A 25,427-nucleotide genomic window follows, 5' to 3' on the forward strand; every position below is an offset into this window, starting at 1 on the left:
GAAATTGCAAAGAAGAGCTAAAACTACGTATCTGCAGTAAAATTTCGTGTGGGTCGAGCATTTGAAAGCTATTTCGCTCCTTTTTATTAGCTTCACTGCTTATGCATTGCAGAACATCTTGCCACATTATGCCACATACCCTCTCAACTTCTAAGCAGTGCTGAGTTATACAGGCACTTATGTTTCCACAGATTGTGCAGTTCAATTTCAACTATTCGACCAATCAGCCTCCTCAAGGTGCTGCTCTCTGATCGACAAAACAGCGTGAGTAGTAATGAGATACTCTTGGTGCTACGGAAACATTTTATTTTAAAAACTACCAATTTGGAGGGCTTAATTCCCCTCGATTGCTCACTGAATGTCCGGTCGGTCATGCGTCTCCAAGGGGAGATAACAATCAACGCAGGGTATAGTATGCAGTATGTAAAACATGAAAAACAGGAGTAGTAGATCTTACTATTTGGAAATCACTCAAAGATAGATGCAGGAATTCCTGGAAGATTCTTTCTTTCTAATTGTAAAGACTTACACGTCAGTGTTAGTTTTTGTACGTCAAGGTTGATTTAAAAATTTTTTAATGATTTTTATTACAAATAGTGCAACACTGTTTATCCTTACATCAACGGCGAAAGTGTCGGTTCCAAACGCCATGCATGCATGGGCATAAGTGTGATTACATGTTTGTAAGCGCTACGCTTCTTAGGCGCACAACATTGCATTCCTGGAAGATAGTATCTACTTTCAACGCGCATGTTTGAGCTGAAGTGTGTGGTGCTTAAAAACCGTAGAATATTCCTTTCTTCGCAAAACACTATCATTTTCTTCGTCTTAGTGCGACATGTAAACCCAAATGAGGTCTAGTAGGAATAATTGGTTTAACCATCAGGTCCGTGGTAGTTTCCGCTTGGATTTTGTTCATTTTCGTTGTCGTTAGGTGTTGTTTTTAAGAAAATGCATTTACACATTGCAATGCAAACTGTAAAGCTGATATAGGATTTTCATTTACTCATTCACCCAAGCGCAGTTTTTATTTGCTCTTTCCTTCATGCTTCATTTTGAACCTGAATGTTTCTCCTTAAATTTTAACGTTAGAAAAGGAATGTTTTTTCCCAAATGCAGTCAGAAAAAGGGCTTTAGAAGAATAGAGAAGAAGAATAGTTTACTTAATGGATTAAAGTAGAAGGCATAGGTAAAGAATTGAGGCAGATTAGTTTTTGTTGCAAACAGATTTCCAGGTTTTGATTGCCAAAATCCTGCGATTCATCATCAATGTCAATCAAATTTGTGTTCCTTAACTCTGACTCCTGTTTATAGACTAGGAATTTGGACATCTGATGGAAGATAAAGGGGGCATATCAAACTTAAAATATCGTGCTTGCCAATTTCCCAAATCCACTTTTTCTCTCGCTGATGTATGATCTTCAGGTAGTGTGACGCATTGGCAAAAATCTTAACCTAAACTAGTGATTTTACTTTAATTAATTACTAATCTGAGCTTTTAGCAGAAGTTTTTTAAAATAAGGCGAGCTATTGAAATATTAGTAAAAGGAATGTTTTTTCCCAATTGCACTTACAATGAAAGTTCATTTTCTTGTTAAACAGAGTACTAAAACTTTAGCAGAAGTGTACAAAAATTACTCTTTTTGTAATGATTTAAATGATAGGGAGGTAGAATTAATTTTAAATGGCTTATCCCTGTCAGCACATATGCATAAAATTGGTGCCGTAAAGTGAATGGTGTGAATGATGTAAATCCCTCTCTTGGCAAACTGCAAAATAACTATTCTTTCAGGTACTAAGGGAAAAGAGGGTGCCATGACATCATGGGCCCTCCGTCAACCATCGAGAAAGATGAACGATGCATCACAAATACTACCGCAGCAATAACGACAAAGATGCCGGACGCTAAAATGGTTGTTTCTTTTATTTGCAGAATTTTCAGTGTAGTGCTCATAACGGTTCATGGCGATCGAGGCACTAATTTTTAAAGTCGAACTTTTTCTGAACTATGCAAAAGCTTTGGGATTTTCAGGTCATGCACGCTACTTGGACATCCTCAAGGTAATGAAGCGATAGAAAGGACGAATTGCGGTCTGACTGGAAAATTAGGGCTATCCCTAAGGATGCACAACTGGAAGAAAGGAATTAAGACCTCGGACGGTTTAATGCCACTTTGCGTACAGAGCTACAGTCCAGATATAAAGCGGTTTGCTACCGTCCAAGAGTGCACAAAGGGATTAAAAGAAAGCCCCTAGTTCTGAATCAGGCCAAGACTGCCACCTGGAATATACCGTGATCTTCATTATTCGCAAAGCGAAGATGCGTTTCGAGTGATGAATGTCACCCCATCAACAATCTATCTGGACTTACTAAGTAGTTCAGTACTCAACTGATAACTGGTCATTGAAGCATAATATCCTTGTACAAAAGTACATTAAATGTTAGATACGAGGACGAAGTTTACGCACTAACAGAAGAAAGGAAACCACTGTTAATAGTATGCTCAGAGAGCACCCATGATGAGAATTTCGAGGACTGTGCTTAAGAACACAAGGAGGCCAGGCTCAGTAATCCCCAGAGGAAACAGTGTACCCTAACCACCACACTCCGTAGATAGCATAATATATTCAGCGGTGATGCCTGCAAAACTCGAGATAACCTTCCTTCCCCAACATTTTTATTTCCCTATTTTTTCGAGTATTCCACCTTTTAGTTTTCTAACTCTGTGACTTTATAGAAGATTTTACTTTATTTCGGAATTTCAATCACTGCAGGTCGTTATATTTCTGTTCACTCCCTCCTCATTCGCATATACGAGGCTAAACGGATAACCACTCATTGGCCAGGATCATTCAACGCCAGAATAACGCGTTAATTAGCAAGCCTAGCAACCAGGGTAGCGTCCGCATTTTGGACAATGGGTCATCCTTTTGCTAGGTTTGTACATTTTTGCGTATCCTTGCTCGCTTGTTCATGCACAGCGGCGGAAAGGATACCTTTGGAAACGAATAGAGGGCTGATAGCAGATGATAAACGATGGGAAGGGACCTGTTTTCGGTGCAGTTTCACGTGAATGGAAAGGAGAGAGGGGTACGTGTTCTGCGAATGGCATCTTGACCAACTGCGTTAGCAATGTGCTTGTCGCGACTCAAGGTAGTAGATGACGCGTATCGCGATGATACCGAGATATCGCCCAACGGCTGAATTCTTAGGGAGTCAACACACATCAACCTCCTCTCCGACTAGCTGAAGTCAACCTAATCTAAAAAAACATTCCAACCTGCTTAAGTAACGCATGGGCAAATGTAAGAAAAAGAAAACTACCTCCCAAGGTACAAGGTCAACAACACTACACATGGCAAACGTACAGTTCGTAGGAAGTGGTGTTAAATAAAGGATAAATTAGAAACCAGAAGCACGGGTAGAGAAGAAGAATAATATTTACTAAAATGGACAGAGGAGACCATTATCACTGCAGCAGAAGTCAGAAGAGATGCGCAGAAGGCGAATGGGAGTAAGGATTCAAGATGTTCGAGGGGACACTCATAGGTGGTGGAGGCTTGGCGAAACACGGAATATAGTGATGTCTGAATAATCACTGAGGTGCATTTAGCTGACCTTAAACAGCGGTGTGTGTCGAGTCAGTGGAAATACAAGTCAGATTCGCTGCAAGAGTTAGTATTAGGGTTGAGGTATCCTTACATAGACGGGTATGGCCAGGTTTGGCATGGATCTACCACTCCATCGTTCAACCAGCCCCAGCGCATAGGCTTGCACACCCAAATGCGTTAGAGACCAACTATTTGGACTTTAAGTAGAGTTACAGCCTTTTCAGTGACCATTTACTCGGACATTTGTGTGGAGAAAGGAAGGCAAGAAAGAATGGAAGGTGTAGTGAGCCAAAGTGCCTACCATCCTAATAGACTTCCTTACTGGCTGTCCTTCACTCCAACAGCCTTTCCATTGTCTTAATGGGCAAGTAGACCAGTGGTAGTTGGATGGAAATGGAGAGGAAGGTAACACAAAGAATTGCGGCATTTAAGCCGCATAGAAGGATACCGAGGTTCTACTTCTTTTACCACGTAACATACATTGAGAGGCTGAACCCAACTAGAAAGGGAAGAGTAAATGTGCAGAAAAGAAGAAATGCAGTTCCACTTACACAAAGCTCTCCACTGCATGTGTTCGACATAGGCACAGCAGTCACACCGTCCTTTGCTTCGGTATCTACCAGCGTAATCAATAAGTGCCTGCTCACCGCTTCCGCATTTCATTCGCAGTCGTCTTCTTCTGCCAGCGACTCTGATCTCTTATTTCCATCTCAAGGGGTACTTCGTTCCTTCAAGCTTCAATTAACATTTCTGAATAGAACATGAACCTGACGCGGAAACACCAGCACTTCAGCACCGAAAGGTGGTCAGTGTAATGCCTGCGCTTCACTATCAAGTGCAACCGGATGCTTGCAGTGAGTAACCTTAACTTTTCATTGGTTATCTGCGCACTGACACCAAATCGCGGAGAAGGTGAGCACGAGTGGATCCCCAAAGTACGATTAGAGCTGAGCAATCTAGTGGCAGCCTAGAATAGGAAAGCAAAGCGTCGGAAATTTTGAAAATACAGGAATGGAAAAATAGAAATAAGAATATATTCTGGGTGTTATGAGCGCCTTCAGAGTTCGTAATTTGTCCATACACATTTTTTATTCTATCGAGGGCATTTAAGCGTTTACAAACAACAAACGCTCAGCTTTCAATACTCTAGTTTGTGCAAACTGACGACAACCTGAGATGGAAATGTGAGAGTCTGCCCTCAAATTTGGGGATACGAGTGGCCCATCGGAAATGCCACAAGAAGGATCAGATCACAAATGCCTCAGGCTAGCATTAATGGTCTTCAGTCAGTACCTGGATCATTACTTTTTACAAAGAATAAAAGCGTGTTTGGCATAGTGTACCTACTTAATTTCTGAAAGCGTCTAATTACCTAAAATAAGTTTGTCACAGACTGACAGGCAGGCACACAAGGTTATCTTTAATAAGAGTTCACCTTTTCTTTCTTTGCCCCAGAATCAATGCTTACTAAATGGCTTGAAGGGTTTTCAGTCAGCTTAGCCTGAAGCACATGAGTACTAGTTCTTCTCTGCACTGTTTGACTAAATACTGCCTTGTCATCTTGGATTTTAGTCAGTTGGAAGTACTGCAGTTGTTGGGTAATAACGCATCAGAGGGTATATAAGTAATAAAACCATTAAAGTGGCAAATAAACTAAATTTATGGAGAGGTATGCAATAGAGGCTGCACAGATGCCAATGGCTTATTACCTGCTCCGATTCAGGGGCAGCAGTTAAAATGAATGGAGATTTGTGACCCATGACAATGTGCGTCGCCGCGTGTGTATATCGGAAGAAATTGTGAAAAAACTAGACGCTAGCTCACGACAGCCAGAAGGCCAAAAATCTTTAGAAATGCGTAAATTCCTGAAGTCTGGAATGATGCAAAATGACATCACAGGTGGATGAATGGTTGGATAGGGAATTTTACTGCCCCATAGTGCATGATAATACTGAAAGAAGGGACCTAGTATAGCTACAGAAACCTTCGGTGCCACCTAAAATTCACTGCAACTTCCATCAACAAACTGCCATGTGTAAGCTATACAACTTTGTTTCCAAGCAATAGCCGTCCATCAAAGTAAAGTGCGATCGTGTAAAGTCACATCGCTTGCCGGACTTGGTGACAAATTTCACGTACTTAAGGAATAATCAGGCCACCGGTAGTGGCATAGACAGAGAATAATCATTAAGGGAGAACCAAAGTTGGTGCTAAAAAAGATTAGAGGCTACATAATACGTTTTTATTTTCAGCAAACAAAATAGAACGTCATCTACTCCGAGGAAAAAATGTACCCTAACCATACCTAACTCTGATTACTCTACCCCGTTGAAGGCATTACCAATAAAGGAAACTCCTACCTACTCAATTTACTAGTTTGAAAGGAATGATGACTGAACCTACCACTTCTCCTACTGTGGGTGATTTACACAGAGTTAATTGTTGAGTTTGTAAATTTTTGCTCTTGAAAGTCCTTAAAGGAATGAATAGAATATGTAGATGGAAAGTGATATCCCCTGGATATGCTTACAACCTCCAAAAAACGTCCCTGTATCGATTTCTCACTTTCTTTTTTCTGAATTTCCAACGCTTTGCCTTTTAAACCCTGCATTTTTTTAGAAGAGCTTATTTGATTGCAGATTTTTAGAATTGTAGGGAGTTCTACTCCTGTTCATTCCCTACTCATTGGCCCATGTTTAGCTGAGATATGCCGATTACGGACAGTTGACCACTCGAAGGTCGAGGTCATTTACCACCATATACACGCGTGATTGAAAGGGACACGAGCTCGAGGTAGCCTCAGCCATTTGGCCAATCAGTCGGTTGATTGGTCTATCATTTAGCTATAAGGACATGAAACTGTTGTGATATCCGCTACACCGCATGCGTAGAATAACAGTAATCTTGCGAGTTTTGCTTCAGCGTCTTCTGGCAATTAAAATATATCGCAATTAAATTACCAATTAACTTAACCATAATTTTATTACAAATGTAATGTGCATTAGGATGTGGTGGACAGGAAAACCTATGGCTTGAAAGTTAAGAGCGAATGTGTTCTTTGCTGTATTAATATGCTTGATCATCAGGCGGTAAGCAGCTCCTACCTCTACATAATGAGGTTCCTCTATCAAAACCGAAGGTTAAATAGCTACGTGTTAAAGAAATTTACCAAGAGCAAGGGTAAAAAATGTATGATCATCGACTTACAAATTACAACTCAGAATTTACCCTGAAAATGCAACCCATTTACATATACATTTATGCATATGTCCATGTTGTCATGGGCCAAGTCAGTTGACGATTCGTCGAAGATGAGCCTTGTGGGATACACACCCGGGACTTTAATCCATGCATACAAGGCACGCCCGTCAATAAAATATCTGGCACTAGGCGGAAGACACATCGCATTAGCTTTGAATGCAATTCCGCCTAAATGGATGATGAGAAACTCTCATAATCCTTTCTAAGCTGCCGGCTGTGTAAAGGAAACACTGCCTTACATATGCAGAGAAAAAATAAGCATTTGAGACTAAGCGAACGTGCGTGTAAGCACCGCTGGGAGAAAAATCAAGCTCTGATCTGCCCTTCTTTGCTATATCTCACATGTTTCTGCCATGTTTTTACATCATACCTTCAGTAACGTAATAGCAATATCATTTTAGTGGAGAGCCGCCATGCCTAAGCGCCGAAGTATGCCAGCATAATGCCTAATGCCTTGCAGCTCTGGCACTGAAAGGATGCAAAAGAGAACGCCGCACTTTTCTGGAACTTCCATCCATAACATTAGCTGCCACAGCTCTTGTCCTCAGCACCTTTTGCCAAAATAATGAAGCACTATCCTAAAGAAGTTTTGTGAAAAGAGCCTATATCAAGAGTGGCTCGGAGTGATTTCTGAGGCTTGCAAGATGCGGTAAACGCGTACCCACCTCCCAATCAACCTGGAAGGGATAAGTCAGTGCAGCACAGTTCTCAATATTGCCGCAAAAGAGGCTACGGACATGAAAACTTCTAGTATACAAACCAACTATATAAAAGATTTCTCGCATTTGGGGACACAAAGCGAACCATTTAGCATCGGTATCTCGACAGCAGACCCTGCCCTACATCACCCTTAACTGCAAAATCTGTATTCGTGCTTCTTTTGCTTCAGTCCGTAATTGCACATAATCCTCTTCCAGTGTCACTCCAGCTTGAATTTGTCTCCTGCCAACATGCCGGTCTTTCCATTTACTAATTATTTTAGTACTGTAAACTGGAAAGCCCCATTTTGAATTGCATTATGCACATTTTTGCAAGAGGTTGTGCTATTTTTCTTTACAGTTTTGCATAAAACTTTCCGGAATATTTGTAACTAGTTAATCTGTTGTAAAAGTAATTTATTAATTGCTTAAATCAAATAATTGCCATGTTCCCTAAATGCACTTTGCATTATCTCGGAATAGGGATGATTGTAATCACGGAATTTTCTGAAAAGAACGAGATCCACAATCGATTTCACAGACAATTTTCTCTAATTAGTTACTTGCGACCTGGCAAATCTGCCAATTCATTAACCCGTGCCCCGTGCCAGGTCCCCTGCTGTCCAGCTTTCCAACAAATCCACACTGTAAACTGCATGCATGTGTGATTTTGCAGGAAGATGACTACTGAGCATCAATCAGTAGCGCCAGCATTCTGCGGTAAAATTGCAATGACTGCAAGGCGAGATCTTCTACCGGTTTATTATGCGGCACTACGTAAGAAATTAAGCCTAATTTAAATCTTTAAGTCCTTTTACTAGCTAATGCAACCTTAAGTTAAGGGGATCCATGTTGATTACAAGTGCGATAACATATCACGCAGCAGATGTTCATTATATAGAGGCACGTAAACTGCACATCAATCATTGCAATGGTAGTGAGGTAAATTTTTAGACAAGAGGGTATTTACAATGGTGACTTTTAATTTTAAATTGGATGAAGGTGATCCTGTTAATTTTACGGCAAACCAAACTCTTCAATGCATTACATTGTGTAATAATTTTGGTAGAAGATGAGTCAGTAGGGTGTCAGGACAAATAACATACCGTGTGGCGTTTTGCAACCTCTGATAATTTAATGGCGGTGGAAATAAACTAAATTTACCCTTTGAAAATAAAAAGGTGAGCCTGAAATTTTACATATTTTGGCTTGAAATGTCCAATAATATTTTCCAGCGGTGCTTAGAAGCATGGTTTCCTGGAAAACTGCCTTACTTTTGCATTGAAGGGAACTACTAACCAAGATAAAATGCTAATAAATTGTAGTACCAAATGGTGGATTCTATGGAGAAGGCAATGGGTGACTCGAGGGTGGACACAGGTGGAGGAGGTGTGAAACCTCATCGTTGGATATGAGTTGAACAAGCCTACTAATCTGAAGGAGACAATGACGTTTGATGCTGTGGTGCAGCAACCATTCCAAGTGGATGCGGATGTGGCCTTAGGCAATTTATCAAATCACGCTACCGTCGTGCTAGGCAAGATGGAATCAAATACATCACGAATGAGCCCTCTGAAGGAGACTCTTATATCGCCACTATGACTGATGGCAAGCTATTGTCTGTAAGAAAATCTAAGGCCAAACTAACGGATAAAATGAGGAAGAAGGGATACACTGCTACGTTCTCTGTATTTGCTGACTAGTCTCCATCATATTATCACCTCTGGGTATTGACGGGACAGTCGACAACCGCATAATTATACAGGGAATAGAATACATACTTGAAAAATCAGGGTGCGATAAAACATAATTGAGTGATAGTAGATTTTTTATCGTCTACCTGAGGATGTCTGAAACGCTAAATAGCATATTTGTTTGCAGTTATTCCATAAATTCCGGTCAAAATATTTAAGTTATAGGCATTCATTTGCCTACCATTGGCCACTAATAGGTCAAGATGATATAGAGTGCAACAAATCCATGAAGGTGATGGTCATGTGGGGCCCCAAGTCCCTAGCAATCTTAGCAGCCTATACTTACGCACACGCTGTAAGAGTACAGCACTTCCATAATCTGCTTTTTGAGGTGCCACCTCCTTATTTCCCTGTTTATTAACTCGACACAGCCCAGACCAAGGCGTTATATGAAGGTGTAGTTTGTAGCAACCTCGTGCCCCAAGGAAAAATTATGCTTCACCCCTCATCACTTAATGCAAAAATATTTTGAAACGTTTGTTGTTCATTGTTTCAGTTAGCTATGGACAAATTCCCAAGGACACGTGATTAGTGCTTGGTTAACGCCACCGAAATGCATTAAAACACCCACATAATTTCAATTTAATTTGTCTATCATATTGCTCTATTCCGATCCTGAATTCGGTTCTATTTAGAATTGAATTTATAACTTGACACGGAATAAATGTAACAGTTCTAGCCTAGTGACATTAAATATGTGGCAGCGTTGTTCAGCATGCATGAAAGTGATTATTTGATGTCAGAAACGACACAAGCAACAAGCTGATAAGCTGGTGAAAACTTCTATAATTCCTAAAAATGTATTTACCTTTAATTTTTGTAAATTTAATTTTGTTTGATTATGCCGAACAATGAGCTCATGCTTTACGCCACATTTAACTCCTCACGAATGCTACCCACATGTTCTTGTTATCCACACCACGAAAAATTCGTCGTTGATGTCTAAACGGATCTCCAAAGCATACACATTGAATCGCAGCTAAAATGAATAAATTATAACTACGTAATCGTTCCTTTGCGGCTTTCTATTCTTTGCTTTATCTAACTGTGGAATATTCAAGATTGATCAAGTATAAAGCCAATAAATTAGACAGCTTGTCACGTTAGAGATCAAGGAGAATAAGCAACCGAAATACTTATACACGAAAACTTGCCAGCTCAGTATCTTTGAACAAGTTGGAATGCGCTACAGATAATTGCGGCGACAATGTTAAATAAATACCCCAAATTTATCTTAATAGCATTAATTATGTAAAAATGCGCAAATAAAAAACTTGTTCATATTTATCGCAACATCTGGGAAGTGAATTGCAGGCTGATTTAGATATAGTAGAGCTTTTTGGTTGGGCCCGTGTTATATGTCATGTGCCCATTGCGGAGAAGGTCCCTTTTATCTCCGCAGAGGTCAGTGGCTGACTATCGGGGTAGGAAACACGGGTGAAGCTGCGCCCACCCCTCCGTCAAAGATGATTTCTCAGACTGATCGCTGAATTAAAACGTCGCAGAAAGCAAACAAGTTTAGTTTATAATTAGATCTGTATATACCCACTACGGAGGTGCTACTGCCCATTGTGTGCTCTACAAATCCCGAATTCTACGTCCTACAAAATAGCCGCCATTAGACCCGGCTCCGAGGTAATGAAATAGATGTAGACCTTCAGGAAGGGTCATTTCTCGGCCTAGGAAAAAATAAATTGCCATAACACAATTCACAAACATTTTGCCTTTTTACGTCAAGGTGCTGTTTGGAAAATTTCGCAGAAAAAATAAAATGACTGCAGACGACACAGCAGTCAGGAATCTCAGCTAGTAAGAGACGGCACTTTAAATTAGGATGCAAAATTTGCTAATTTTGATCTTCCCATGCCGCTCATCCTGATTTTACCAGAGGACTGGTCGTAGTCAAAGCGGAGCGGCAACTGCAAAGGTTTAAATGGGAAGAAAGATGGGTAGTAGGTTAATGAATGAGTGTTTAAATGGGTGAACTCATCACCCTCATTTTTAAATTGCACCAGACGGGTCCTGACAGAGTGGAGAGCAGATTACGAGTATAACCTCTCACATCTCCTCCCGAATGGCGAGCCATTCCCCTATAATGGCATGTCAAGATTTTGACTTCAGACAAGACTCGGGGAGTCAAAGTTAGTAGTTGTATTTTATTTAATAGGCTAGATATCCCAAAATCGTCCCTTTGTCTACGTTTCGAATGCACGGATCAAGGCCGTAGAGCTTAACGTCCACTGACTAATGACACAATGGAATGTAAAAGACCGAACTCTTAGGTAATTTGTTTGCGAAAACTGTTTTTTTTTTATCACAGGCAAATACTTTCCCTTAATTAAAAGGACGAAAGTGTTGCTGTGCGTAGCACAGTGCAAGTGCTTCACATAGAAGAGAGCCAAAGCCGAAGATCAGACTTTTTCTGGATGAGGCCATACATTACTTTCGCTAAACCCAAGTTCACAAGTTTCTCCGCTTTTAAAATGGTAGAATGTTGGACGCAAAATAAATCCAAAATCGCCATTTTGTTAGTTCTTATTCCTTTCGGCTGATATCCAATACAGTCACAGGCAGTATCCACGTCACTTCTTTCCTCAGAAATCTAAATTTAGGCTATACTGCCGACTAAAACTTCAAATACCCTAATCAGTGTCTCCTTTCTCTTTGCCATATACAGGACCGCCACCTTTTACTTCTGACAGCCAGCGCAAAACCCAGCGTCAACTTCTAGGAAGATGCTATTAGCTAGCGGACAGATTTGTTTGGAAACAGGTTATCTTTTTTGTTAACTCTTATTTTTTGTAGGAAAGAGGGAACGACAGGAAATTTGATGAGATTTTAGATTTAATGCACAGAATTTAAGCAATTAGGGAAATGACCATACGAACCGTGGGGAAGGAGACCATAAAAGAACCCTCCTTTTCAGCATTTCTTGGGTAAACTGCTTCCCACGTTGGTAGTTTCTGAGTAAATTGTTTTAACGGTGGTAATCTAATGTAACAGGCGACCACAGCCGAACTAAATAGAAGGACATCTAAAAGTTCGATTTCAGAGTTCGACCTTAAGTCCAAAGCCCTTTTAAATGTCCGCAATATTTAGAAATTGCTTTTCTCTCTCCTACGTATAATAGCTTACCCGAATGCCAAAAAAGATAGAGCATTTTTCCGTACACCATGGTGGAGCGATGTTTCACCTGCTTACCACCGATTGTGCATATGCACCATAAAACACTGGTAGAGTGATTCGGTCCGTTGGTTAAATACTCTTAATTGCATTCCGCTATTAGCCTCGTGTTCTGAACCCTAATTTTTGACCTATTGGTTGAGTTGCACGTGTCTGCTCTACTCACCACGTTTAAACCGGGTGATTTTTATGGCAATAAGTATGTCTGAGAAGAGGCTTGCCAAAACCATATTGACATTAGGGGTCTACTAGAACCCTGAGTTTTAAGAAATAACCAATTAAAGAGCAAGCCAGACCCCAATGAACAATTGCCAGCGAATTTCACTACACACACAGTGATTCATATTTGCTTGTGGATGAGATAGTCCTTCACTTTGGGTTACTGTTGTTGAAAAAGGGTTCCATTAAGCGCAGTTTCCATTTGAGATATGATGGCAAGAAAATAGCCCATTCTTTAGCTCAATTTTTTGACAAATCCTTCTCTGATTGCTATCTTGTCTCGTGGTTTATTGCAAATCGTTGGAAGGTTTATGGGAGGCAAGGTAGAAATATTACCGAGGCGCGCAGAAGGGGAATGTTAAAGGCATTTAAGCCCTATGCTTAAAAATGAAGCTCCCTTTAGGCCAGTGTTCCTACCGCTATCAAGGACATCCGAGGTGGCCTGTGTATTGGCCTCCCCCAATTCAGTTCCCCAAGAGGATGAAACTACACATCCAGTGGAGTTGCCTTGAGAGTTAGGTGGTGTTACGGTCAAGCATCTTCTCATTTGCATACAACTTTGATAACTGGCGCAATTAGCTTATGCGTGTTTACCTACAAAACAACACATATTCCACCCTAGTATTATAGATTCTTTCGTCTTGAGGAGAGACCTGGAGAGCAGCATTTTAGCAAAGGGTCAAAATGAATTGGAAAGGATGTAAAAGAGCATACCTTGCCATTTTGGTCAACCACAATCGGCCTTGGGATTAAGTGGAGGTGACCGAACCTCATCAGCGGTCTGTTTTTAAAGACCCATAACGAAAGTGTCTACCAATAGTTGGTGTAGGCAATAAAGTAACAGTAACAAAATTGCAATTGCTTCGTTGTTCCAACTTAACATACAGGCAAAGTCATAACTCACAGATTGGCTATCATTGTGCAGATCAGGAGGTTGTAGCTAACTTGTCTACAATGCACAAAACAGTGACATCAATTCTTGAGTACAGACAGTAGTTGTTTCTAACGTCATTGTAGCCCAATCACCTCGTAAATTTCGTAAAAATGGTACTGACCTTCATCATGTTGCAGCAAAGGGTATCACAAAAAATCTGGCCCTATATTTCAAACAACTGAATTAGACAAACACTCTCGAGTTTATTGGCGGCAATGGCGTTGTTTATTGTTTACTTCAATCAAGAACCTTAAGGAGTAAAACTTCTAGCTTAACTGATTTCCAAGGCCGAAGAAGCGTCTCTTCAAATTTGTTATAAGTTACTCAATAGGTCATGCGGCTAGAAAATATGAATGTGACTATAAGATGGACAGATAATGATACAGATCTTTAATTTGAGGAAGCAAAGTAAAACAACAGTATTAGAACCAAATTCCAGAGCCGCATGATGTGATAGAGCACTTCATTTATGCCTAGGTAGGCTAAAAAGGAAAGGTTCTGAGGAATGATGTGTAAGCGGATGACACTAATGTGCCAAATGTGAGCAGATGGCAATAGGTTTCTCTGTTTCCTTTACTGAAGTTATAAAATCGCTTCTTGTAGGAACGCTTACGGACGCCCTCCTCCCTGAAGTATACGAGCATTCGGTTGACTATTTACAAAAGAAACTTTTATGAGCGACAGCATTTTATCTGAAAGGTGATCACATCCTCTTTTTGTAGGTGTGTGCTGTATCCAAGACAACATTCTTCAGTAGGAATATTTTTTCTGTTGAGGTTTGAGCTACCTTGGATAAATCTAACTCATTAAGGGCGAGCAGCAAGAGCCTCGCCTTCACAAACACCTAGGATAGTGCAAAATCTGCACTTCAGGGGACGTGAGCTCTATGACTGTGGAGATAGCGATACTGCCTCAACTTCATTTTTATTTCCTATTAATGACGTTCTTTCTAGCCGTGGCTGCCACCTCTCTTTAACATTGTGTGCTCCACTGAACACTAGCAAAACCCACTAGTGGTGAAGGATTATGACAGATCGAAATATCGGTTTTAGTCCGACTTCTGGAGATGAAAGGCTTGATAACTGTGCGAATTATGATTAGCTTGTGTCTCTTTGAGACAGGATTAAATATAGGATATTTCAAAAGTCCCTTATATATAATCTCCATCTCACTTTTCACAAATCCGGTAAGGTGGAGCACCCAGGCCTTAATTCTCAGGCACGGAGAGATTGAAAAGGCAAGCTAGCGGACTTATAATTTTGCTCTACCAATAAAATCTACCCAATTAAAGCAGAAAATTCAAGGACAGCAGCTTAGAAGGTACCGTACCCGGACGCTTTATCGAAGGACCGATGTACGGCATAGATGTTTAACATCAATGCATGTTGCTCCAAAATCATTTTTACACTTTCACTTCAATGCTCTCTAAATATAAAGCTTCTCCTGTCCAATTTCCTTCTGTCTTTCATTCAGTGATTTAAAACCTGTTTAGTAGTTGCTGGAATGAAATCGCCACTACAGTCGCTGCTTCCCCTTGCAATGCGTCCTTCTTGAGTAACGCTTATATGAAGAGGGAGGCGGTGGGGGCCGAGGCGAAGGAGGTTACTACTAATGAACCCCACTTCGAATGACCCACGAGCCATTTCGGATTTCAAAGATGCCATTGAGTTTGATGCACCATGAGCAGGAGCACATAGAGAAAAAATGTATAAAGGGATAAGTTCGGTGGGATTATGAGTCTTTAATTTCAGACCTGTGTCTATCGCCTTGTGCAGAGGACTGTAACTATGACACGCCGTACGAAATTGGTCGGGGCGGCTAACTACTTTAAAGTTAATTTTGGCATGACATCTACTTGGCTTGGTCACAAAAAGTTGTCCAAATTAGCTGCCTCAAATTTCACACTCTGGACTAATTAAGTTTACACTCAGTTGTCAGTGTCGTATGGGTAATGGCACAAATTTCTCAAGTTTAGCGATGTGACTCTCATGACGAGAATTTAAAGCTATGCTCATATCATCTGTTCAGAGCTTGACCTTAAATGCCCACGCATATTCATAATGGAAGTCATTTTTAAAACCCTAGTTCCCTGTGAGAGGGTGCTACGTCGGCAGCTAAGAAGCAGTTGTAACGTGATGCGAAGGGAAGTCAATATTAATGCATTTTCTGCTCAATATCTATAAAAAAATCGGTGATTTTGGGCAAGATTTGAAGTTTTGAATGCTACTTACATAAAATAAAATTCAAAGATATCTAGTGATAAAGGACAGGAAGTAGAAAGACGACAAGATATTCCAGCGTCATAAATTCCACCAAATCAAATATATCTACCAACACACGAATGAGCAGCAACGTTTAATTTACCGTGGAGAAGAAACAGTGCAATTTATCCTCTTCTTGTGTTTTCATTTGTGGAGGTTCACAGTCAACATACTGACTTAATTTTAACCTGTCAAGAGTGATTAAGAAAATCCACCCAAGTCTGCCACAAATCAGCAAGGATGTACCCTCGTAATAACAGCCCTAGCAGTCGACAAAAGGTACACGGGATCACCAAAACTCACCTCGACAACAATAAAGCAAAGTAGGCTGGATAAGTGGGCGGTTGATACAAGCTCTCGATAGCATCTAATCCACCTACTGAGGCATGAGACCGTGCTCGTGAATAGATTGCCTCACTATCACACGGGAATGTAAGAAAACATAGGTTACACAGTAATGTACTGCCTGCAATGAAACCAAAACAAGCCGATTTAATGGGAACTGAGTTATCTTGATGGCTACTAGTGGCATGTGTCATTCGCAGCAATCAACGATTTCAGAATTCCGGTGTAATCCACCCAAAATTCGCCAAAAAACGTGGTATAATCCACTAATAATGAAGTCCTCTCAGACGCCACACAGAGGGAAGTGTATTTTTGAAGTAAGGGTAAAAAAAACTTTACACAATTGTTGGTGGAATATGCGTTTGCTTCTTATGCCTAAAGGTTCTTATGTGTGATTAACTTCCGTCTTATTATTATTCTCAAAAGGACGTCGGTGAAGTGTTTCTTTACTTCGGTAGGCTCTTTTAGCCCAGAGATCTGCTGAGGCTCGTCCAGACACAATCGTAGTGAAAATGAGGAGTGAAGCAGGATGCCTTACTGAGGGTTCATCCAAGACTGCGATCTAAAGGCGTTTGGCTTGATGAACTAGATTAGCCAGACGAAGGTGAAGGTAAACCACCTGAATGGCGGTAATGTAGAAGTCAGCAGATCTTATTCACACGCTCTGTGTTTGACAGGCGTCTAATGAAACAACCTTTAAAGTGCAAGGATTTGTGAGCATCACTGACCCATCCTAGGATGGTCTGCCCCACCTCGTCACCTGGCATACGTTAATTTCTCAATGCGTTGACCAGGTGCCCAGGGTCTGACGCTACGTTGGCTTGATGATCTTTGTACAGTGGGCTGGGAAAGGAACATCCACAACTGGAATTATCACCAATAGGTGTACGCACGGCCACCTTTGAAACACTTTCCCTATTCAACTATATTGCTGCAAAGCGTCCGAGCATCCACTCATCTCACTATGAGTGCCCGCTCTTGTCTGGACTGGCCCAAGCAAGAAATGGGCCCCAACTGGAAGTAAGAAGTCACACTTGGCACTTACCACTGCACAAAGGACTACCGACTCGTCACCTTGCTTACAAAAGGTCAAACTATTTTAACCAACTAAAGGCCTTCCCGCAAATGGAGAAGCTGTTATGCCAAATTCAAATGTCTTCTTAAATGTCATCTTATTATGTGCAGATATGGCTTAAAAACAATACTTCTGATCAAAAAGTAAAAGCTGAATTCAACGTATTCACTCATGCAGAATATCTAAACCGGCACAGTGAAGAAAATAGTCAAACTCTCCATCAACCACATTTTTGAAGATGACCTCACAAATTTCGACTCTAACATGAGAGAATGACAGATTGTTTCGTGAGCTCACTGATATTTGTCTCTTGCATTAACCCGACTCATGATAGTTGGACTGGTGCATTTAACGCGTCCGTGAGACGTCCACCATCAAGCATGGCAAGGACTACCATGCTGTCTGCTAAAAGGGAGTGCTGGCAGCCCCATGAACACCTCCTTTACGAAAGGTGGACTTTATGCATATCCTTGCCTTTGCAGCGCATTCTCCTTATTTATTCTGCCAACCCGTTAGGCGAAATTCATATTAGTACTTAACTAGGAGCGAGGATCTTGATACAAGCATTCTCTCCTCGTCTAATCCGTGATTCTTTCGTACACTCTTTCTTATTTGCCCGATTGATTTAGGTAAGAGAAGTTTGTCTGTTCGAGCAGCATGAACGTTGAGGAAGTTGTTTAGACCGAAGTGGTAGTTAAGATTTTTTACAAACAAATCCAAACTAGTTACAAGGAGCATAGATATTTTCTTCTTGATATAGCCAAATGCATCATTCCGCTCTTATTTCCTCGAAGCCGGCTCCAAGTTAATGAAACAGATGTTGGCCTTTAAGTTTCCGGCCTAGGAAAAAATAAACACCCATAACAGTCTATAAATATGATGTCTTCACTTTCCGGCGCTCGTGAGAAAGTTGCACAGGAAAAAAGTAAAGTGACTCCGCAGAAGATGCGGCGATTAGACATCTCGGACAGTGAGTGACGACGCCCTTAATAAAAAGGGAATGGCTTGTGGAAGCCTACCCTAGTTTTTGCTTAATCTAGTGCCATCTAATTGACTAAAATTAACAACATCATCTCTTTGGTAGAGTTTTAATTTAAAGTGGCTCCTTGTTTGGGCTTCGATAAAATTAGCCTAAAGCTGATCCTTTTATGGTTCCAGCTCCATGTTTTAAAGCGATTTTTACAACTACCATAATTCGGGCTCCTGAGAAGTGAAAAATCCAAAGACTTTCCAGAAACCTTTCACTGATCATTCCTCTGCGATGACAAATAGTGGGATCCGATGTCAAATCATGATGGGTTTCCTGTCCATCCACTGTTTCAGCCTTCTGAGAAAAACTTGAATGACAACTGGGTTGCCGTCAAGATTAGCAGTTCTCCCCTAACAACTTCAAACGTGGATATGTTTGGTTAAAAGTGTTACATTAATTCTTTTTCACTAATAGAATATGCTGTCCCTAGATAGGCAAATTTGTGTTGGACGAGAGATGTTTGACACATACTTATGTAGTGGTTAACAAAAAATTTTGACGTAGATGTATGGAATGATCGAACAAGCTCGATCATTCTCGGCACAAGTTGCTGCTATGACAATGTCAAAATTTTGCTATTCTATTAGGCCTTATTATGCATGAAAAGATAGGTATGCATCAGTTTGCCGGTGCGGCAGACTGTTTTGCTTGGCTATTTTTTTGCTTACAGAGACCTCTGATGGTTCAAGCTTTTGTCCTTTGCGTATTTTAAGGCCCCATTTTCAGAATCGTTTACTTACTTTGTGTAAGATTTATCATTTACTGATCTAATTTATTATAAGTTCCCCTGATTCTACTAATATTTTTACCATTTAAACTATTTTGCGTATGTAGTATTGGTTTGTTCTCATAGCATTTCTCTTCGGCTGTGAATACTCCATTGACAAATGAAACTTGAAGAGCTTTCATGATTTCACGGTTATAGATAACCGTTGTTAAAAGTGACGGAACAGCAAAAGATGGTTAAAGTTATTTCATTGGTACGTTTTTTTGATTCATCAACATTAAATCCAATTTAAGCCGTAACAATGCGCCCTGATTTCTAAAGCAATTTGCGGAACCGTTAAAGCCAAACCTTCTACGACCTGTTTGTATTAGTGTAAAAAATGTTTTAATAAGGCCATCATCGTTTATTTCGCTTTAAGGCTTCTGCCATCAGAATGTTGGGAGAAAATCGACCACAATTACAACTGTTGATCAAAAACCAAAATATTTAATTTCTGGTTTCAACTCACGATAACCCTGCATCTTCCCCATTTCATTCACCTTGCCCAATCCTTTTGGAATGCGATGTGTTGCAAGTCGGCGCCGCAAACTGCTAAGTAGTAATTCCCACGTATATATGATTCGCAGGCTCGGATGAGAAAATTGGGACTCCACATACCTGGCACGTTGGTAAAAATAATAATAATAATAATAAGGAAGTCCAAAAAATGCGGTTTTCGTGTTTGTCTGCTTGAAAAAATATTTTTTTCCACCAGCAGAAAAAACTGATGCATGACTTCAATATCCCACGTGGAACAATCACAGAATGCGGTGCTCTCTTCCAGATTCCCAAAGATCGAACCAACAAAACTTGGCCTGTTTTGAACGAGAAGTATCTCCAAGGAAAGCAGAAGCTTTTTAGCCTACGTACAACCAAAACGCCCGAATAAACTTTATCTGATGCTACAGGCGAATGTGAGCACTTATGCAAACTAAAAATAGCCGAAAGAACTCAGTTGTACTCTCTATAAAATAATGAATTCATTTTAATTTTTCCTCATTCCTTATGCACTCAAATCCGTCAGCTTTTACAAATCAGTTTATTAGTAGCTGATTTGTCGGTCTTGATATTTTCTCCCATTAATTTTGAGTCGATCATTTTTGCTCAAAAATTAGCCTTAAATTTCGATAGTTTAGGCGATGATTACCTCTCTTAACACCTTTGCCTTCTGAGTCTCCGAGGCAAGATCTATCGCTACAGCCGAGATACTTTGGGGCTCGAATGTGACGTCAGTTGCCATGACTGTTCCAGGTCAAATCAAATGTGACCCCAAAAAGTAAAGCATAGTCGACACCTGTATTAGCGTTTCAAATATGTTTGTAACACGCAACCCATTGCAATCATTTGACCGTATTTTGATAAAGATTAAATGCCTTCCTCACTTGTTGTGAGACCTTCGATAAGTAAATCGGCGCTTCGTGCCCATATGAATCTGGTAGCGACCATTTTAAAATTGTCGCACATTTATTTTGTATTTGTTCACCTTAAAGTAAACCATTACAAAAGGGAATATTTTGGCCTCTTCTAAGTGCAATGTTCTACTGCCGCGCTCTCACTCTAGCCAAATTTGGGAGAAACGTTCCATGGGTTGGTAGTGAGTATAAATATCGAGGACGGGCCATATTTCTAGATTAATCCAAAATATTTAGGAAATATTGAGCAGAAAATTAAAAATTAAGTTAGCTTTGACTAGCACACATCTACGCCCTATAATATTTGCAAACAAACAATTTCCCGCCTTAATGACCTTCCTGCGTTTGGGTGAGTTTCATCCAACTTTGAGGTGACACTTTTACTCCCCTGATGGCGACACAAACACCACAACCTCAAATTCCGCTACCACAGCAAAGCCTCAATCGACAACACGTAAATGGCAATCAGAAGCAAGTTGACTGTATGTAATCAAGGCTCTTAGTTTATTTCTACCAATATATCTTCTCCATAACAAGTGAATCCCTATTCTAGAATTTAATAACACCCAGGATGCGTTCTTGGTCGTAAAGCAACAAATTTTAAGGCATCTTTAGGAGAAGTGAATTGCTTTACTTCTATTTTAAGGCCCAAACCACATTGAAACAAAAAAAGAAAGCAGATCTTAGTCCCTAATTCTAATCAGTAATTTATTGTTCTGCAACATGATTTATTTTACAGAGAGAAAGCGTTGAGAAGGATCCCGGTAATTGTAATACACTTTGCGACAAGTAGAATGGTGAATTTTGCGTTTGCCCTGTAGATTAAAAGAGATAGACGCTCATGATACGAGGAGTTCAGGAGAGTCAAGAGTAGATCCACAATGATAACAAACCTTGACCGCTTTGAAAATGACTATTCCCACTAGCGTGGCAATAAGGGCAGGGCCACGTAATGACAATGGGAAATGTGATTGGTTCTCCCAGAGCAGCATTGGCAATGAACCATGAGGACTGGGCCAGACTTCAGAGAATGCCACTGAGAAGGGAGGTAATGATGGCCTGTTAGGCAGGAAACCAGGGTTGGTTGCACTTCACCAGAGCGTAAACCACAAAGATGACCGTTGAAGCCAACCAGATTCCAACAAAGTTGACAAACACGTAGTCCACACCAGCTTGGCTAGCGTCCTTTACCATACTCTGAATGTAGATGGTGGGGATAAAAGTGTTTCCGTAGAAGGAACCAGCTGCATTGGCGAGAAGGGTACCGCTACAGGGGTGAGAGACTAGCATTTTAGTCACCGTTCCTTCTAGATGACAGAGGATAGGATTTTACTAACAGAGCACGTCTAACACCAGAGAGCAAATGACGGGCCGGGACACAGGCGCAGGGACAGCATTTACGTCCACCTTCATCATCCAGTTCTGGCTTTTGCAGCTAAGCCTTGTGTGCACGTGGTTGCACGTTGACTCCATAAATACATCGGACATAAACAACTGTAAGGAAGGTAGAATCACATTAATGCGTGAGGATGTTATAAAATAAAAGCAAGGTAATTCAGGCAAGGGTTTACCTGTGGTGAAAGCAAGAGTTCGACTCGCTCAGAACGTGCCTGTTTCATTATTATTATTAGATGTAGCTGAGTCGAACATGAATCGAACTGATGTTGGAGCCAAGCGAATGACACGTCGTGACACGGTTTTAGTGAGGTCTGTGACAACCCCCACTCCCACTGAGGGACACTGCGTATCCACACCCACCACGTGTGTGTGCTTGGGTCAATTTCAAATGAGTCATTAGGTTATGTTGACGGCTTTACACGGTTTCACAGCATTCATCGTGCCCCAAAATGACAATGAGAAAAGGAAATGCTAGTTCTACCACTGCTGAACTGACTTCGAAAACAGTCGTATTGCTTTCTGCTTACGATTCATCCTGCATCAACTTACTCCATACTTCGGTGCCTAATTCGATTGGCGAACACTTGTTAGCATCTCATGGCACCGGAATGTTGGAGACAAAGAAATGCAATGGGTGTGGCTGTGGTATCCATTGTATGGATTCAACTCAGCAAATTGTGTGGTGGTGTCATTCGTTTGCATATGCACAAGTGATGAGGTTTGCCATCGTACAGCATTTTAAAAGAAAAGAAAAATCACTTTAGTGGGTACTGAGGCCTCATTTTCTATGCACCTCGGATGTACAAACCGAGTGAACGGGAACAATTAATGCAAATGTCTCAGTTAATGGAATCATGCGGCGAAGGCAAACTTGAAATCATCCCCAGCAGAGTTTGCTTTCATAAACTGCATGCTCATCTATAAATTTCTGTTTTAAACTGCTTTAACATTCCAATTTCCCATGTATTCTGTGAGCTTTTCCCAGGGGCATCGGGATCTTTGACGCAAGTCGCATCCACCACTTCCTCTTGCATAGATTGCACCCACTCAAATATACAGTAAAACCTTCGAGTGCTTTGATAAAATAGACATTTCATTTCCTCACCCCTTCTCAGTACACCAACGTAAAGAGAAATTTGCAAGTACTACAGGGTAGGACAAGGCGATTTGCTATATGGGTGCCTCGATCCAAAGCAGTATGTGGAAATTCCACCCTTCCCTCACTCACCCACTCATTCAAACTCTCACCGCTATAACCAATCTGTGGGTAATACAATGCATGACTAATTGGAATGAGAGTTGTAATAGCATGCAAAGGCATTGTTATGGAAACATGGCCCCTATCCTCTTCGGTGTCTCACGGTGATGTCTATATCATGGACTTATTCGGACATGTTGTGCAATGTAAATTATAGGCCATTGAAGAAGTCAAAGTGAAGACAGAATGAGCTACAAGGTCGGAAATGCCGCAATCTTGATCACACGCAATGTCAACCTTCAAATTGATAATCCGAGTAGGCCTCTTCATTTAACCGTTATGGATATGCGGTTTCGCATTAACCCAATAAGCGTAGTACTGAAGACTGGAAGCACCAAACATTCATGATAAATGAATTGAGGTGAAACTATTAACGAGTGATGCATTAAAAAAACCACCAAAGCTTTATATCCCTCTAAATACTTGAAATTTGATGACGCAGATCTTTTGCAACCATCCTCATCTATTTGTCTTTTGATGTGTTTCATACTTACAAGTAGAAGTTGTACATTGCAGAGCAGGCGTGATCCCATCCACAGCCAGAAGATTGTTGAAATATTCTGCCGAATTTCTGTTACGTTGTCGGCTTCGTTTGCGGAGCCCACACATTATCCACATTTCCGCAGTTGATAGGGGACTTCTTTTGTCATCCACTCCTCAATACAGCAGTGTACCACACATAAGTCACACAATCATTTCACAGGGCAATATTTAGTCACTCGAAGGCCGCTTAAGTGGCAAATTAGACAAATTTAATACAATTAGGCCAGATCCCTAACGCAACGACTACCAGAGGAATGGTTTTGTACTCAAATCACGTACGTTTTCACTAGCAGTATACGTGACAGTGGTGGTGAAGCCATCGACGTAACCACTTTCAAATGTGCTTAGAGGGCTATGCATTTTCATATTCGGCTACTGAGATGGTAAGCCTTGTATAAGGGACAATCACACAGGCCTGGTGATTAGGCCAGTTTAGATTGACTAACACGGAATGAACCAATGTGCTAACAGCAAGGTGAGGTCAATCCACCCCCTCCCCCAGTAGCTATTTATTTAAACATCTGCTATACAATCAATCTAAGCTGGCATCTCACGATGATGGTAGGTTGCGCTATCCTCTACTTAGTCCTCCTTATTTACTTACTCCTCGTTGTGTCCCTTCATTTGCTCCTTTGCTTATTTCTTCCTTCCTCAAATTCACTTTGGCAGTTTGCACATCACTCACAACTGTAAATATTCTAAATAATTTAGGCGCAAAGTACTTCGCAACACAAAATCACCGACCTGCCACATCAGGCAAAATTGAAAATATGCGAATATCTGAGAGATCGGGATTTGATCGATCTCGGCATGAGTCTTCCAAGTTGGAGGTATATTATTTTATCATCGCAATTCTCTACCGTCATATATCAGCACATTAACCAATGGCCGTGGCTGGACAAGCGTCTCTGCCGACTGCTCTTTCCACAACCCTCACATTCTACTTCTCAAGATGCGTTAGAAGAGATCCCTTTGACTTTTGAAAATGTGTTTGAATTCATCCCTTTGTCTATTCAAAATGCGTTTGAAGCCATGCGATATCAGGAGAAGCAAATGGACTCTTATTCTCGCTTCTTATCCAGCCTAACGGGAAAAAATGATCACGGAACTGTGTACTTCCGCATTATGCCAAACACAAATGAGGTTGAGATGTCGCCCATGGAGTTATTATTACGGCGGAAAGCAACGGGAATTAAAGATTGTCGGATCAGCCCCTTGAACAAGTTATCATGGCGTATAATTAGCTCTTCCGTATGTGGAAAAATACGTGAGTGTGATTCCTCTCATGAAGTAGGGATTAAATCCTTTCAAGGGAATCCAGGGAAACTTCAATCTTACGACTGCATAATCTACCTGATGGATACGAGGTGGATGTCAAACAACGATCTGATTTCCACCTTGGAATCTCTAGCACCCCACCAAATACTTGTCATTGTAGTCGTTGAAGAATCGAGGAAAAAAAAGAAGTGTATGGTGCAGCGTTTTGTGGAAACCCTTCGGATCCTTGGTGTCTTCGGCAACTCTCCACTGACCTCGGCGCCAACGAATTGGCGACTGTGGTGCATCAAACGCAGCCGACGTAAATTTATCAAAAAATGGTTTAGTGTGTTACAATGGGGCTATTATGACGTAATCTGCAGGCGACTTGAGAGTAGTCAAAATGGCCGCTCCATACCCAC

The 25,427-nt window shown here is 40.9% G+C and overlaps 2 protein-coding genes across 2 annotated transcripts in view; both read right to left on the reverse strand. All coding sequences in view use genetic code 11, as the record gives it.

The window, feature by feature from the left end:
• Positions 1-1,527: 1,527 nt before the first annotated feature.
• On the reverse strand, positions 1,528-19,280 carry EGR_06525 (hypothetical protein; the record flags this gene model as incomplete). The annotated part of the gene is made up of 12 exons (XM_024495774.1): positions 1,528-1,606; positions 1,639-1,795; positions 2,371-2,418; positions 4,905-4,983; positions 5,985-6,074; positions 6,142-6,216; positions 7,370-7,450; positions 8,735-8,881; positions 11,768-11,926; positions 16,025-16,109; positions 18,764-18,841; positions 19,135-19,280. The coding sequence occupies 12 exons, from the start codon at positions 19,278-19,280 to the stop codon at positions 1,528-1,530; spliced, it is 1,224 nt and encodes a 407-aa protein (XP_024349838.1).
• A 288-nt stretch (positions 19,281-19,568) lies between these two features.
• The window catches only part of EGR_06526 (hypothetical protein), a gene marked incomplete at both ends in the record, with an annotated part of 7,294 nt that continues 1,435 nt past the window's right edge, over positions 19,569-25,427 (reverse strand). Inside the window, 5 exons of the mRNA XM_024495775.1 lie at positions 19,569-19,648; positions 19,756-19,972; positions 20,520-20,620; positions 23,546-23,765; positions 24,353-24,435. Of these exons, the coding sequence (XP_024349839.1) occupies positions 19,569-19,648; positions 19,756-19,972; positions 20,520-20,620; positions 23,546-23,765; positions 24,353-24,435 (701 nt within the window). The remainder of the gene's footprint in view (positions 19,649-19,755; positions 19,973-20,519; positions 20,621-23,545; positions 23,766-24,352; positions 24,436-25,427) is intronic.

The sequence above is a fragment of the Echinococcus granulosus genome, assembly GCF_000524195.1.
Source record: "Echinococcus granulosus chromosome Unknown EG_S00058, whole genome shotgun sequence".
NCBI lineage: Eukaryota > Metazoa > Platyhelminthes > Cestoda > Cyclophyllidea > Taeniidae > Echinococcus > Echinococcus granulosus.